Consider the following 18,324-nt stretch of genomic DNA (forward strand, 5'->3'; position numbering starts at 1 on the left):
TAGAATTAATTATCCCTTAAAATCCGAAAATTTCCTTTTTTAAATATAGTATAATTGACCAAAATACCCTTATACTAAAATTTTAGTGATTATATGGTACATGTTATCCCATTGTACTATCATAGACGCTCAAATTATGACCACTAATTACATTCATCTATTGGTCCAGAATTATCCTTACAACCATACAATAGATGTCATCCACATTATAACTTAGCCATATATATATATATATATATATATATATATATATATATATATATATATGCACACACACACACACACACAGAGAGAGAGAGAGAGAGAGAGAGATTACAAAATATTCTCATTCCTAATGGTTATACACACAAAGAGAGAAAGAGGTCATATGTTATATAAGGTATTCCACGAAACTTGAATATGTTGTATGGAAAAACAAAGATCACAGAAAATGAACTAACTTGGAAATGATCTACACCCAGATAACCATTTCTTGCTATAACAGTAGCATAGTTATGATTCAATTCATCAATCCAAAGAAAGCTATCTACCAATTAGGTGTCCAAGTTAAGTTAGTCAGTCATAGTGCACAAATGAGCAAGCTAATTCAATTCTCATCAGTAAAATTCAAAGAGTAAATTACTGAACTCGTCCCTGTGGTTTGGTTAAAATTGTATATTGGGTCCCTAACTTTTATTTTGCATTCGGATCGTCCATGTGGTTTGATTTTGTTGCATTTTTCGTCCCTGTGGTTTAGTCAAAATTACATGTTATGTATGTAAGGGACGAAAAATGCAACAAAATCAAACCATAGGGACGAAAAATGCAACAAAATCAAACCACAGGGACGATCCGAGTGCAAAAGAAAAGTTAGGAACTAAACGTGCAATTTTAACCAAACCATAGGGACGATTTCAGTAATTTACTCAAATTCAAATAATCACATTGTATCTTATACCCCATTTCATAGTACACTCCATGCCCACGTGCAACCACCATTATAAACATTCATAATCTCAATAAAAATGCCCCAGTAATATAGAGTTACCAACGCCCCATGTTTGAGAAATGAAAAACGACCCTAGTTTTTGTCACTTTCACACTTGGTTAGGTTTCAGGCATGCATTCAATCAAAATGCCCCAATACAACACCGCAATTACATAATTACACATTCATTACATAAATCAAATATCATATTTAGAAATAAAGTTAATATTTTAATGTTAAATAAGGATATATACAAAATTATATTAATTACATAAATCAGTAAATGTTAACGGTTGTTGTTTTTGTCTTCACCTCTATTTTTTAAGTAAAAAGGTAATTATACACTGTTTTTTGTTTAACTTTCATATTTTTATTGATATTTTAATTTTAAAGGTTTTTTTTTTAATATATTTGTATTTATTATGTATGATGTATAAATGATGTCATTCAGTTTTTTAGGTCGTCGACCGGTTGCAATAAAAAGATAAAAAGAGGTATATGTTTTTCAAAACATTGATGTCAAGTAACATTCAAATGGCTTCATAATATAGAAAAAAAAAAAAAAAAAAAAAAAAAAAAAACTGCTATTAAAAAAAATGCTGACCACTCAGTGTGTCTGTGCATGCTCTTACATGGATTGGGCTGATATTAAGATTTTGCAGACCTCAAACGACAGCCCCAAATAGCCATTGTATAGTGTATTAGTGTGTCCTTGTGTATGTATGTTGGCGGTTTGTGTTGAGTTGTCATTCTTTTTAACTTGAGTCTGGCTCTTCACATGGGTGATGGCTACGTCTGCTACAAATTGGAAGTATTTCAATGAGGGCTCGAGTAAGTTTTACCAATTGGTTACAGGGTTTTTGTTCTCTTTGTTGTAACTGTTTTTTAATATTATTATTATTATTATTATTATTATTATTATGACAATAATCAAAGACATGTAGTTTGTGTAATTTCAAGTACCATATGATGCTAATTAATGAAAGGTCAAAATGGTTTTATTATCCTCCGAACTCATTCAAGTCGTGTTACATCAGATTTTGCATCAGTTGTTCTTTCTCATAGTTTTTCCATTTTCCTCGACTAACAACACAATAATAAATAATATAATTTTAAACCCACTTAACTCTCTCAATTAAAAACTACAAAACAACATAGATAAAGTTTTTAAGCACTTGGAGAGAGAGAGAGAGAGAGAGAGAGAGAGAGAGAGAGAGAGAGAGAGAGAGAGAGAGAGAGAGAGAGAGAGAGAGAGAGAGAGAGAGAGAGAGAGAGAGAGAGAGATGTTTATGACTTTTAATGTTATATCATATATAATGTTTAAAAATTATGTTTGAACTGTTTTTTAATAATAATAATAATAATAATAATAATAATAATAATAATAATTAGTTGATAATAATGATGACTGTTGGATTAGTATCTAAGTCCATAACTATTTTGGTATGTACTTGACCAAATTATGAGCATTGTCATTTTGGTTGCCTTCATCATAACAACTTGTAGGAAGAATTAAGAAGAGAGAGGATTAATTATGATTTAGAGTAACTTACTGAAATCATCCCTTTGGTTTAGTCAAAATTGTACGTTTGGTCCCTAACTTTTTTTTTTGCACTCGGATCGTCCCTATGGTTTAATTTTGTTGCGTTTTTCGTCCCTATGGTTTGGTAAAAATTGCATGTTTGGTTCCTAACTTTATGTATGTAAAGGATGAAAAATGCAACAAAATCAAACCACAGGGCCGAAAAATGCAACAAAATCAAATCATAGGGACGATCCGAGTGAAAAAAAAAGTTAGGGACCAAACGTGCAATTTTGACCAAACCACAGGGACGATTTCAGTAATTTACTCTATGATTTATTAATATATTATATGAGTAATATATTAAAGGAGAAATCATATTGTTTAATTAATATTAGTCAAGAATGAATTGATAATTAATTTTGTGGCTAAAACAGATTAATTAAATAAAAGGAACTGATGTTGCAATTATAAGATAGTTCCAAGGATGGGCTAATGGACTCCATAGAGTGGAGTGGACGGAATTTATGGGGAAGCCCATAAGATTTCGTCCATGGCTCTAAGGAAAGGAGTCAATGGGCTGCTTAGAGCCTAAATAGTCAGATTAGGGTTTCCTAAGTTCAAAACCCTAATAGCCTCACATATTTAAGGACCCATAGGGCACCAAAAACGTAACTAACTGATTCCTTAGGGTTTCTAGACGTTTTTGGTGCCTCCTCTCTTCCCCTCCTTCATCCTTATTGCTAGTGGTGTTTATGACTTCATTAGAGGTGCAACACTTGAGGCACTAAGCCTTCTGAAGCCAATTACAAGTAGAAATAGATTGTTATTACTACATAACAATCAAATGTAAGATCTAAACCCTAATTTCAATTGTTGTTTATTAGATCTAGGGTTTATATATTTGGATAATTCAATTGCACGTTCATTAGACAAACTAGATCCGAAGCATTAGGGTTTGCATGTACACCATAGGAATAATGTAGTGCTCAAAACCTATCAGTGGTATCAGAGCATATGGTTGTTTGTTGATGAATTTGATGCTTATTTGATTGAACATTAATTGAAAACAGAAAATTTTGAGTTTTTAGGGCTCGACTCGTCCAGTCCATGACTGAACTCGCCGAGTCCACTGGGTACTCGACGAGTCAGCGAGTCTGCCAGCTGATTTTCACGATTTTCTTGCTGTTTTGGCTTAGGATTATTACCAAAAACGTTTTTAATTGATAAAATCCGATTTTTATTGATTTTGGGTGAATATCCTTACCAAAATAGAAGATAATTACCAATTAATCCAATATTTGTTGCCTTATAAGATAACGTTTAATTATTTAAGTTATTTGGTTAATTATCTTGCATATAATTGGACTAGGTCAAAATTAGATAACCACTAATTAATTGTTAATTGCCTTATTTGAATTGTTGATCTAGAATGTTCTTCATAAAGTTTGAAAAAGTTTCAACTTACACCCTTAAGGTTTTATAGTTTTAAATTTGAACTTAATAGTTTTAGGTTTTGAAATTTAAATAGTTAAACCATAATGTTTTCGAAATATCTCAAAAACTTGCCCTCAAGTTTTGGAATTTAAAATTTGATTAAAAGTTTAATTTTGAAATATTAAATTCTAAAACCCTAGTATTTTTGAAAAGTTCAAATTACATCCTTATGGTCTTATTAAGTTAGTTAAATGTATAATTAAAAGAGAGTTAATAATTCCATAAATTTTGGTTTACATTTAACTAAATTAAAAGTATAATTTATTAAATTAGACCACCTAGTATTTTAAAATTATAAAATACACCCTTATACTATATGTAACATTAAAAGTATAATATTATATATGTATGAATAAAGAGTCAATCTTACCGTTAGTAGGCCTCATTCACAAAGTTGATCTCTAAAGGGTGTTTAAGGAAATTGCCTACAAAATGGCGATTGAATGGGTATCCATTATTACCCACCGCACTCTTGACTAGTGGAGGGTCGTTAGCCAAACGGGTAGGATAGGACATGATGATGTGCCTAGGGCAGCATGGCAGGAACACAAGCCGTACATGCCTACCGAGCTCAGCCCAGCAGGCTTAGTGTTCGCTGGCACACCCGAGAGTGGAAGGCACAAACGAAAGGCCCGCGCACGCCAACCTGAACCAGCAGGCTTAGCGTCCGCTGGTGCCCTATGGAGCAGAACACACAGGCAAAAGGCTCGCGCCCGCCTAGAGACGCTCCCAGATACAAGACAAAAGAAACGGTCAGCAGACAGGCAGGAGGATTGCCCCATTACCGTCAGAGCCAATAAGAGCGCCCTGACGGATAAAGGCGCATGACTCTCCAATCAGCGCCCCTGATCCTGTCTCCCCAAAAAGCGATCTTGTATGGTACGGATCAGGCAAGGGAGCTAGGTATAAAAGGGAACGCTCTCAGACCTACGAGGTAAGTTCTCTCAACTCTTTGGAGAGAATACACCCAAACCCTAAAACGCCCTCTAACTTGACCGTCAGAGCTTTCTTCCGGGAGCTCCTCCTGGAAAGCGGCTGACGGCCCTTGTTCTTTGTAATCTTGTAGTGATAGTTGAACATTGGAAAGGATTCGGCGTGCAGTATAGGAGCAAGGTCGCATCATTTGGCACCATCCGTTTGTGAGATGAAGAACACAAACAAAAAGCATAAAAGTAAACAGAAATCGCAACCAACGGCAATGAGGGACTACCGATCAGTCCCATACGTCCTATGCCAGCGTTGGACGAAACATTGCTGTCTACAACGGTCAACATGGCCATTTTGGGCAAAGGAAGTTCCACAACAGTCGCCGGAAGCATCCCACAACTGCCGTTTCCTCAGCAAGGAACGACGTCGGTGGGGCCACTTCCGTCTATGCAACTTCAGATGCCACCATTCTTTTCGCTACCGCTGCAGCAAGCACAATTGGCTCACTCAACAACGATCCCATTGAGTCATGTTTTCAACATTTCACTGTCGTTCGCAACGCCATCGTCTTTCCAAATGACGAGTGGACAGAGTTCAACGACTTTGTTGCTACCGATAGCGCAAACCATGATAAACCATCCATTACCCATCTACCCAATGGCCGACATATGGACCGGACCATCTGTCCCCACCAACGGCAGACTGCAGCAGCCAGTAACGATCAACCTGGTAACCCCCATGCACCCTTTCTCCACCAATTATCCCCTCCAGTTGCCATTCCAGCCATACCCCTTCTACGGACCAAGTCCTGGCTACCTCACGCCGCTATCACATGGCATGAATCATCAATACCAACAAGGAGTGTCGACTGTCCCGGGTCAGGATGGTTTTTCCCGTAGTGTGACGTCTCCGTTTGTCAAAGAACTGTTGGACTATGAAATACCGAACACCGCGAAGCTCCCAACGCTCAAAACGTAAAATGGAATCACCGACCCAGATAGCCACATTGACACATATGAATGGACGATGACATCATTGAAGCTTAACGAGAAGTTATGGTGCACATACTTCCCAACGATGCTTGATGGCAACGCTGGCACGTGGTTCAAGACGCTGCCACCAGGAAGCATCTCAAACTTTGCTCAGCTTAAGTACCTTTTCCTTACCAACTTCATGCAGTTACGTAAGTACAAAGGGGATTCTCATTCAATCATAGGCTGTAAACAGAAAGAGGGGGAAACTGTACGTGAATATTTCACAAGATTCATAAATGCTACATTGGATGTACCGGGACACGATGAAGGGCTCATAGCTGGCGTCTTCACATGGGGACTTTTGCCAGGCCCTTTGTCGCAGAACCTCATGGGAAAGAAACCTCTAACACGGGCCAAATTGAAGGAAAGGGTATAACGATAACTGCGACAGGAAGACGGTGAGGCAGCCAAGCAGGCCTACTTGAATGCCATGGCGACCAGATATCACAATTCGAGTCACATGGATTTCCGGGGGGGGGGGGGGAATAGGCACTATGGCCAGGCAAGAAGACCACCGACGCGTTTCCGACCATTTGCTAAGGACGACAGACGCGTTCACCGCCCAGAAGTGTACGCGGTGTCCGAGAAACAACAACCGGTAAAGTCGTCCAAGAGCTGATACTGTGAGTATCACAAGAGTAAGACACACGATATGGCCAACTGTTCGGTGTTAAAGAAAGAAATGGAGGAGAAGCAACTCAAAGGATATCTGGTGGAAGTAGCGCGAAGCCTGCGCGCCAAGTTTGATGCTGAGAACGCCAAAGGTGCACCTCGTGAGGGCACCCAACCCAAGGAAATATTCATGATACGAAGCAAGATAAGCAGGGAGGAACAACAGGGGGGAGGAGACCGTCGAGCTTTCAGCACGCACACTCACATTCTCCATGCAAGACCCCCGACCGGAAGGATGGAGGGGCGACAACCCACTGGTGATACAAGCCTCCATCAGGGACGTAGTCATACATAGGGTCTATGTCGACAGCGGGAGTTCGGCAGACATCATCTATGAGCCGTGTTTCAGACTCCTCCCAGACCGCTAGAAGGATAACTTACGCTCCACGACCGGGAGGCTAGTAGGATTCACAGGTCATAGCCTATGGCCACTGGGCACAATTCACCTCCCTCTGACCATCACTAGCCACGACAAACAACGAAAGAAAACCGCCTTGATAGATTTCGTGGTCATTCGGCATTCGACGGAAGACAATATCATTTTGGGAAGAACAGCCCTCTTGAAGCTAGGATCAGTGCCATCAACTATGCATGGGATCATAAAATTCGACACCCCAATGGGCGCGGCTACGATGTTGGCCACTCCACCCAAAGAATTGCAATGCTATACAGTCATGAAGCCAGCAGAGATAACCAAAGAAACCAAGTGAACCAAGTGAAACCCCGGGAAAGGCAAGGAATTAATTAATGAAAGACACCCCGATTAGCCAATCAACGTTGGATGCGATCTCCCAAGCTGCACAAGGAAGGTGGTGGTCGACTTACTCAGACGATACAAGCATGTGTTCGCATGGACCCCCACAGACATGGTAGGGATGGAAAGGAAGGTCATCAAACATAAGCTCGTAGTTAAACCAGGCGCAAAAGAGGTTAAGCAAAAAAGGAGAACCCAGGGAGGGGACCGTAATAGGGCAATTAAGGCAGAAGTGGCCAAGCTGGCAGAAGCTGTGATAGTACGAGAGGCAATATTCCCGACGTGAATAGCGAACCTAGTTATGGTCTGCAAGCAAGACGGATCATGGCGCATGTGCATCAACTTTTCCGACTTAAATAAGGCATGCCCTAAAGATTGTTACACCCTCCCGGATATTGACCAGAAGGTGGAATCGCTACAAGGTTTTAAGTTAAAATGTTTTCTGGATGCATACAAAGGGTATCACCAGATCTTGATGAGCAAAGAAGATGAGGAGAAAACAACCTTCTACACGGATCATGTCACCTTCTATTACACCAAGATGCCTTTCGGTCTAAAGAACGCAGGGGCCACATATCAGCGCCTGGTCGACTCAATATTTGCTAAACAAATTGGGAGAAACATAGAGGTATACGTGGACGACATGGTAATCAAGAGCCCACATGAAGACAAGATGTTACAGGATATTGAAGAAACTTTACAAACCTTAGAGATGGTGAAGATGAAACTGAACCAAACCAAATGTACATTTGGGGTGGAAGAAGGGCAGTTCCTGGGATACTATGTCACCAGACAAGGTATCCAGCCCAACCCATCTAAAGTCGATGAATTCATCGACACACCAACACCAAGCTCCCTCAGGGATTCGCAGGGTCTGAATGGGAAACTCACAGCCCTAAGCAGGTTCATTTCGAAATCTTCTGACAAGGCCATGCCATTATTCCACACGTTGAAGGGTTGTATTGAGAAGAGAAATTTCCAGTGGATGAATGAAGCGGAAGAAGCACTACAAAGAATTAAGGAAGCGCTGCATGAATTACCCACACTGGCCAGCCCCATCCCGGGAGAGACACTACAAGTATACCTCTCAATGTTAGGTGAAGCAATATGTTCAGTATTGAGTGTAAAAAGGTAAGGGGAGCAGAGACCGGTATACTTTGTTAGCACAGCGTTTCAAGGACCAGAACTCAACTATCCCATGCTGGAGAGGCTGGTCCTGGCGCTCATTTATGCATCTTGATGACTAAGGCGATACTTCCAACCACACCAGATAGAGGTGCTCACGAGTTATCCCATCAAACAGATACTTCTCAAGCCGAAGACGTCGGGCTGGCTGGCGAAATGGGCGATCGAATTGGGAGAGCACAACATAAACTATCGCCCAAGGACAAGTATCAAAGGGCAAGCGCTAGCCGATTTCTTACTAGAAATTCCGGACGGTAGGGACCCGACCAAAGAAAAAGTGGGGGCAGTTGAAGGGACCCCGGCTGACAACAATTCATGGACCTTGTATACGGATGGAGCATCCAGCAGGGAAGGTTCTGGGGCGGGGATGATCCTAACCAGCCCAAAAGGAGAAGAGGTAACCTACGCCCTCTGCTTCGATTTCCACACATCAAACAACGAAGCACAGTACGAAGCGCTGCTTGCAGGATTACGCCTAACCAAACGAATAGGCGCGAAAGCTGTAACGGCCCTAACCGACTCGAGGCTAGCAGCAAATCAGGTTAATGGGAGTTTTGAGGTAAGAGATCAGAGGATGGGAAAATATGTAAAGATGGTGAAACAATTGGTAGGATCATTCAGGCAGTTTACAATCAAACAGATACCTAGGAGTGAAAACAAGAGAGTAGATGCTTTGAGTAATTTGGCTTTTACGTGCTTCGACCATTTGTCAAAGAAGGTCCTAGTAGAGGTGCTCCGCGATATAAGTATAGACGAGCAGCAAGTGAACATGCTAACCCTAGCCGGACCCATGTAGATGACACCGTTCAGGGAATACCTACAGAGGGGGTATTGCCAGATGATCACGGCGAAGCCAGAAAGATACGTATAAAAGCGCCTTCATATGCAATGGTTAATGGAGAATTATATAAAAAAGGGTTCACGACCCCATGGCTGAAGTGTGTGGACCAAATTAAAGGGAGAGAAATGCTACAGGATGCACACTCAGGCCAGGTTGGTGCACACGAGGGGACACGGGCTTTAACGGGCAAGGAGTTGCGAATGGGGGTATACTGGCCAACGATACAACAAGATGCGATAGAAATGATCAAGAAATGTGGGGAATGTCAGTCTTACGCCCCAATTCAAGCGAATCCCCCGGTGCCACTGCATAACATATCCAGCCCATGACCATTTTACCAATGGGGCATAGATATATGGGTCCATTCCCAGAAGCCCCAGGGAAGCTAAAGTATATGGTGGTGGCCGTGGACTACTTCACAAAATGGATTGAGGCGCAACCACTGGCGTGCATATCGGGGAGACACATGATAAAGTTTGTATGGAAGAACATCATGACAAGATTTGGGACACCCAAAGTTCTTATCAGCAATAACGGCCTGCAGTTTGCGGAAAATCCGTTCAAAGAATGGTGCACCACCAAGGGGTTAAGCCAACGTTTCACATCGGTGGCACACCTGCAGGTGAACGGACAGACGGAGGTATCCAATCGAACCATTGTGAATGGAATCAAGAAAAGGATAGGAAAAGAAAAAGGGAATTGGGCAGAGGAGATACCGATAGTGTTGTGGTCGTACAAAACTATACCACGAGCAAGCACAAATGAAACCCCTTTCAGCCTAACGTATGGAACGGTGGCCATGCTTCCCATGGAAGTGGCAATGAACACACTGAGGGTGACCATTGAGGATGAGGAAAGCAACACACAAGACCTGAGGATAAACCTGGATATCCTAGAGGAGAAGCGTGAGAAGTCTGAGATGCACCAAGCTGTTTACAAGCATGCGACAGAAAGATACTACAACCAAAGGGTAAAGGAAAAGGCATTCAGAGTTAGTGAATACGTTTTGAGGAAAAACGAGGCAAGTCGAGCCTAGCCCCAAGGCAAGTTGTGCCCAACATGGGAAGGCCTTTATAGAGTCACAGAGGCAAATAGGAATGGTGCATATGTGTTAGAAACGATGGAAGGTAGGCAGATTCCAAGAACGTGGAGCAACAGGAACTTGAAGAAGTATTTCTTTTAAACATGAAAGAGGGAAGACACACAACCTCAGTTGATCGACATGCTGCTTAGTGTAGCACATCCTAAGTACTTAGAGTACATATATCCATGCTTAGTGGCATGAGTTTAATACTTAGTGTATTTAAAAATCCGCGGTCAATGTAGAATGATAATGCAATTGCTAATATTTGATACTTAGTGTATTAGTTTATAATGATCGAATGTTCGCACGCAAAACTTGATCGTTGGTCACTAAGAGTGTCCAATACCGACACTTAGTGTGTCGATGATAGCCAGAGCAAAATGAAATATTTTAGCTCATCAGGGTGCTGTATCTCCCAAACAACGTATAATAAACAAGCAGACCATACGATAAGCAAAGTGAGAAAAGAACAGATAATGCTTAAAGCACACAAAATACATATCCAGGAAAATAAAACATTGTTTCTAAAAGTTCGAACATTACACAAGTTCAAAAGCAACAAAACCTAAACCAACTAAGCAGAGAAATTTTCACACCGCGGGAGGGGTAGCACACGATTCCGGGGTGACCTCCCCAACATCCCTTCCAATATCCACACCCACCTCGTCAACATTACCATCACCAACAATTGTCTCAACACCACGATCAACTTCACCAATAGTCTCACCATCTTTACCATTCCCAACTACCGGCACAATTTCCTGACCCACCATAGTCTCCGGAGTACCTTTAGAACCACCAAAAGAGCATAATTCCCAAAGACCTTCAATTCCCAACTACCCCAAACCCAACAAAGATGCATGGTCCATACTGGCAAAAGACAAAAGGGCATCGTTTACACTAACTGAAGGACCAACCAAAGAAGTACCAGCAACTCCCTCCCCACCCCCACCACCAGCAGAAGTCTTCTAAAGAGATTCAATCCCAACCACAAATGCAGCATGACAAATGAGGATTATGGCATTGGTAAAATCAAGATGCTCGATCAGCTTATCAACAATGCGGACCACGCCAACATGCACCAACTAATCTAAGTCCTGACGAGAAGCATCCATATCCGACTGTAGCGATAACACAAGCTTGTCACGATCAACAACATCACGCTCAAGACTCTCTACCTGAATTATCAAACCCTCGTTCACATGTGTGAGGGAATCAACTTTGGCCTCCGGTGTTGTTCAAGCCTCATCAAGGACGTTCTACTCGGACACTAGCAATTCACATTTTTTCTCCGATATGCAAAGATCATCACCAAGCTCACTCAGACGATGCTCCAGACTTGCCACACGTGATCCATAGGCGGCATGCGTAGTCTCCATCTCGCTGAAGGCATGGACGCGCCGGGAACCGGCAACAAGATAAAACATAGCCTGTGCGGCAGCGTAGGCCATATTGTGAGAAAGGGCAAGGTTACCCATTGCCTCCATATCTCCAACTGCAGCGGGAGGGAGGGTGTGACGCGAAAATTCCAAAGCATTTGCACACACAGAAAGTCGGGAGTTGTTACGAAGATCCCAAGATGGAACAAAAACAGCAAACTCAGAAGCACCATCCCCAGAACCACCATCCTTGGAGATCACAGCCTGTCCAGGAACACCAAAACCCTTTGCTGGGGAAAGCTTTGAAGGAACAAATAGAACACTGGGAGAAGGAATATAAGAGAAATCTGAAATAACAGGCTATTCAGTCACCCTATTGATCCCTTCGGACTGTTACGTGTTGTCATCAGGGATCACTACCACACCAGTTGGTGTGGAACTCATGGAACTCAGTAAGCGAGAAAAGTTGCGCCGAGTATGCATCCTTTTGGTAGCAGTAGGCACACCAGTAACTGGCTCGCCCATGGCCTGTACAGCTTTTTGCTTTGCATGCATCTGCAGGACGTCAGCAATGATTCCCTCCTCGCTGTCCTCATTCTCCTCCATGACAGCAGAAATGGGGTAAGCGTGCAGCGGACTCTCCTCAGATGCTGATGAACCCATGGGAGGAATAGGAGGGGAAATGGTTAGAGCAAGTTGGTCCATACGACAGGGTGGAGGAAGCCGGTCGACCAGATCCACCTCCCGAAACTCCAACTTACCCCGGTAACGCTTGCACAACACCTCGTCCATGGATAGAGAAGATTCAATACCTAGTACATGCATAAGGGAAATATAAGCAACACGGGAATAATGGGGGAATGGAAAGGAAAAGGGGGGTACAACACTCACCATCAACGACGGAGAAGAACACCACCATTTTACCCCCCCGCCGCCAGAAGGGACTCATCCCTACCCCTAAAAGAAGCACCTCAGAGTAATCTTCAGCAAATACTTGCACACTCTTCAAGTAGTCGGCAATACCATGGTTGTGGGGAAAGAGCTTGAGAATGGTATCGGCGAAAGCATTTGCATGATAACGAACACTCCCTACTAAACCCTGATTCACCCACAACCATTTTTCCTGGCAATTTTTTGGGGTACGCCCATCGGGAACCAAGGCGTGTCCTCCCCGCCAGACCGAGAAGGTGTATTTGTCAGCAGTAACACAGAATCGGAAAAAAATTGAAGATGAAGTAGTCTGGAATATACCTATTGGCTCTGCAGAACATTTCAAATGCAACCACCTTGTTAACTGCATTGGGAGTCAACATTTGAAGACTGCAACCATATTTCTGAAAGACTTCCTCCTGAAAATCGGTCAAAGGGAAGTGGATCCCAGCGTCTAGGTTTTTCAAGAAAACCCCAACCTTACCGGGGGGGGGGGGGGGGAGGAGGAGATGAGATGCTAGAACCAGGTGCCGGAAACTCCACACCTTCCAGAGAAGACAAGCCATAGGTGGCCTCCAGTCGACGGTACTCAGCGGCAGAGGGGAGGATACCGGGAAGGTTTGACATGAAGAAAGAAGAAAGAAGAAGACGAAGGAGGAAGAAGGAAAATATAAATAGAAACTGTTCAAAAACCCTTATAAACAAAAGGGAGAGGTGGAACATTTAAATGCCTGACACAATGATGCGGTTACCAGACATCATGCGCAGTTACATCGCCATTAAAGACGGAACGATGGGCAAAGAAAAACCGACACATGTAAGCTATTTAAGTCCAGAACACCGTAGCTAGCGCTGCAACACTACAACTATAGGACTGGGGGACTTGATGATATGCTTAGGGCAGCACGGCAAGAACACGTGCTGGACATGCCAACCGAGCTCAGCTCAGCAGGCTTAGCGTCCGCTGGCATGCTCGGGAGTGGAAGGCACAAACGAAAGTCCCGTGCACGCCAACCCAACCCAGCAGGCTTAGCGTCTGCTGGTGCCCTCTGGAGCGGAACAAACAGGCGAAAGGCTCGCGCCCGCCTAGAGACGCTCCCAGCTACAAGACAAAAGAAACGTTCAGGAAACAGGTAGGAGGATCTCCCCATTACCGTCATAGCCAATAAGAGCTCCCTGGTGGATAAAGGTGCATGACTCTCCAATCAGCGCCCCTGATCCTGTCTCCCCAAAAAGCGATATGTTCTGGTACGGATCAGGCAATGGAGCTAGGTATAAAAGGATATGCTCTCAGACCTACGAGGTAAGTTCTCTCAACTCTTTGGAGAGAATACACCCAAACCCTAAAACACCCTCTAACTTGACCGTTAGAGCGTTCTTCCGAGAGCTCCTCCCGGAAAGCGGCTGACGGCCCTTGTTCTTTGTGATCTTGTAGTGATAGCTGAACATTGGAAAGGATTTGACGTGCAGTATAGGAGCAAGGTCGCATCAGGACGAAATCTTCCATTATAAGTATAATGAAGTACAAAGTAACTAAATGCTTTTACTAATTCCCAAATCATAGTTACTTTAGGCAAAATGTGAAATTGTATGCTAATCCATGGAATTACACTTTATACCTTTGTCAAACGGTAGTGGTGCATGTGTGCTTAAACGGCATACTAATTTGGGGTTGACATTGGTAGTGAAGGGTGGATCGATGTTTATCGTAGATCAATAGAGCATGTGTGGCTAACCGGCACATTGATTAGGTGATAGTAGCATTGGGTGCACCACGTAATTCGCATGGTTATTCACACCTTGTTTGTGATCCTCAACATCCCAGTCGCAAACCTGAAGGGCATAATCGAGATTTAAACATTCCATTGAAAAGTTCAATGAATCTCAAAAGATCTAGGAGTTTCAATTCATTTAAAACTTAAAGTTCATTTTCGTTTTTCATGGTGGAAATTGGTAAATCGTCATTTACCTACCTTCAAATATTCTGCAACTAGATTACGGTATCCCTCTTCTAGGTTGTAGAGTATTGTGTTGGATCCTAGCCTTGATGTTTCATTTTGGGTGTTACATGAAGGATTCTTATCAAATGACTTGAATTTTCTCCTATTTTGTAGACGTCTAAATGTGATGCCTTTGAGAGCCTAGCACCCCAAATGTGATGCCTCAAATGCTTCACAGAATACCAAGTACACTTGGAATAACTTAGAGAGAAATTCAACACACTTAAAAATCGGCTATGCCCTCTTATTCTCACTAGTGGCTGATTTTGGTAGCTAACACATCCATTTTATAGTGTGTCACAAGTAGGGTTACACTATGTAAACCCTAAATGACATGACTTTTTATTTCTTCGATCCATGGGTTCAAAACCACCATGGAGCATCCATGGAGCATCTCATAGGTTTTAGCCTAACTCAATACACCATGGACTACAAGCCCACTATTAAAGAAATGGATAATTACACAATTAGTCCATATATTTAATTAGTCTTCTTTTGATCACAAAATTAATTCTAAATTAATTCTTGATCAATACTAATTAAATAATATTATTAATATATCATAACAAATAATATATTGATAAACCATAAGTGTCCTTTCTCTCATTTTAGTCTACCCAAGTGCATGATGCCATGCAACCCAAATGGACCATGGCAAACCGGGTCAAGTACATACCAGGAATAGTTATGGACTTAGACACCTTATCCAACCATCTCCCACTTGGATAAGTCTAATAACTATTACTGCAAGTATGATTTCAGGAACCGATTAGCAATCGTAGGTCTTTCAAGGTCTCTCGGAACTGAGATAATGATGTTATGCCATTTAAGATAAGTTATCATAAAATCCTCTGCTCTCAAGATATCAGTCGGACACATACAGTGAACAATATTGTACTTATTGTCCAACAGTTTGTTTCCCGATTTCCGATTTGTTTGACATAAAAATTAGTCGATCACATTAATTTAGTTCTGACCGGGCCCGGTACATAGGTCAAAACAAAATCATCGAGGGGCCCAGATATCGCATCTAATCCAAGAAGGAACAGATAAACTTCGACTCGTATGCTTGTTCTACTACTAGTTGAATTATACACAAAGACACGTTTTATAACATTGAATTACCAATGCCTTTTCGTATAATCAATGCATAACCAACTCATAGTCAATAACTCATATCTCTAGGTTTGAAGACTTATATGATATTACCATCTCACGATCGCTCGAGATAAATTCCATGAAATGATACAAGTGAGCGTGGGTTGAATCCAATACTCAGAACTTATGAGCACTCATGATTGTCATAGCAAATGTTGCTATGTCCAGCAACCTAGACATCTACAAGCCAACTTCATGACAGTCTTGATTCATATCTACTTCCAACATATGACCGACTGTGGATATTTTGAATAAAGTAATTATTCTAAAAGTCAAAACATGCAAAACTGAAACAATACTAAATAACTGACAAAGATAGCAACACTTTACTCATAAACAAACAACAAGTTTTATTCATCATCAAATGTCGATTACATTTTACAAGTTTCAGAAATACCTATCTAATATGTAAAACTAATATCACCCTTCAGCCCGATGCGCCTCGCATGCTATAAATTCTTAACTCTAGTCAGTCCCTTCGTAAGGGGATCAACTGGGTTCTCATCTGATGATACCCTCTTTGCCACGAGGAGTCCTTCTTCTATTGGAAGTCTGATAAAGTGGTATTTTATGTCGATGTGTCTTGATCTCCCTTGATCCATTGGTTCCTTCGCTAAGGCAACTGCACTTGCACTATCACAAAAATTTTCCATAGGCTCTTTTATAGCTAGTACAAATCCAAGGTCTCCAATGAAGTTCTTTAGCCATATAGCCTCCTTTGCTGTTTCACTCGCTACTATGTACTCTAATTCACAAGTCAAATAGGCTACCATCTCTTGCTTGGAACTTTTCCAAGTAATTGCTCCTCCGTCTAAGTTAAAGACCCAGCCTAACTGAGAGCGGAAATTATCCCTATCAGTCTGGAAGCTAGCATTACTATACTTAACCACTCTCAAGTCATGACTCCCACCGAAGGCAAGGACCCAGTCCTTAGTCCTCCGAAGATACTTGAGAATGTTCTTTACAACAGTCCAATGAGCCTTGCTAGGGTTCCCATGATATTTGTTGACCATGCTCAAAGCAAAAGCCACATCAGGACGAGTACAAGTTATAGCATACATGATCGATCCTACTCCGGAAGCATACGGTACTTGACTCATTTCAGCTATCTTAACCTCTGTACTCGGACTTTGAGTCTTACTCAACTTGGCGTTACTCTGGATCGGTAAGTCTCGTTTCTTGGAGTCTTGCATGCTGAACCTATTCAACACTTTATCCAAATAAGTACTCTGACTAAGTCCAATTAGTCTTTTACTCCTTTCTCTTAATATCCTTATACCTAGGATATAGGCAGCTTCCCCAAGGTCCTTCATAGCAAAGCACTTCCTAAGCCAGGACTTCACCTCCTGCAGAGTTTGGATGTCATTTTGTATGAGTAGTATGTCATCCACATTTAATACCAAAAAGCTAACTATACTCCTACTAGCTCTGACATATATGCAGGACTCATCTTCGCTTCTTAAGAAACCAAACTCTTTGACCTTTTCATCGAAACAAAGATTCCAGCTGCGAGATGCTTGTTCAATCCATAAATGGATTTGTCAAGCTTGCATACTCTATTTGGGTACTCTGCACTAACAAAACCCTCTGGCTAACTCATTTAAACATCCTTAGCCAACTTCGATTAGGGAAAGAGGTTTTGACATCCATTTGGCATATTTCATAATCATGAAACGCAACAATGGCTAGCATGAACCTAATAGACTTTAGCTTCACTATTGGTGAGAAGGTTTCATCATAATCAATAGCATTAGTCTGAGTAAAACCCTTCACAACTAGTCGCGCCTTATAAGTATGCACTTTGCCATCAATGTTGGGCTTCTTCTTGAAGATCCACTTGCACCCGACTGTCTTACGGACGGGTACATTGTCAACCAAGTTCCAAACTTGAATGTCATACATGGACTGTATCTCGCTGTCCATAGCCTCTTTCCATTTAGTAGACTCCAAACCTACCATGGCTTCCTTAAAGCTGTTAGGTTCATCCAAATTTACCAGTGTACTATCACTGATAAATGTATCACCTTCCGCAGTAATATGGAAACTATAGTAATACTCAGGTGCATTCCTAACCTGCGTGGAACATCTCAGAGGTACAGACTCGTCAACCGGATCAACAGGAGTTTCCTCCTCAGGTTGATTGCTAGGGTTTGAGGTTCCTTCATCATTTGACTCTTGAATTTCTTCAAGGTCAATTTGCCTCCCACTGTTTCCTTGGATTATGAACTCTCTCTCGTGAAAGATCCCTCTTCTTGGCACAAAGACCACATTCTCACTGGGTATGTAGAAGAGGTAACCAAAGGATTTTTATGGGTAGCCAATGAAAATACACCTTTCACTTCGACGTTCGAACTTATCTTGAGTCTCGCATCTC

General features: G+C 41.9%; 1 protein-coding gene across 1 annotated transcript; it reads left to right on the plus strand.

The window, feature by feature from the left end:
• The first annotated feature begins 5,939 nt into the window (after positions 1-5,939).
• Positions 5,940-6,323, plus strand: LOC145046160 (uncharacterized). The gene has a single exon (XM_078994460.1). The coding sequence runs from the start codon at positions 5,940-5,942 to the stop codon at positions 6,321-6,323; it is 384 nt and encodes a 127-aa protein (XP_078850586.1).
• Positions 6,324-18,324: the final 12,001 nt, after the last annotated feature.

The sequence above is a fragment of the Lactuca saligna genome, chromosome 5, assembly GCF_052625555.1.
Source record: "Lactuca saligna cultivar CGN05327 chromosome 5, ASM5262555v1, whole genome shotgun sequence".
NCBI classification, from domain to species: domain Eukaryota; kingdom Viridiplantae; phylum Streptophyta; class Magnoliopsida; order Asterales; family Asteraceae; genus Lactuca; species Lactuca saligna.

Excerpts from the sequence above, each read along its gene's own strand:
- LOC145046160 (XM_078994460.1), top strand. The coding sequence starts at position 5,940 with ATGACATCATTGAAGCTTAACGAGAAGTTATGGTGCACATACTTCCCA.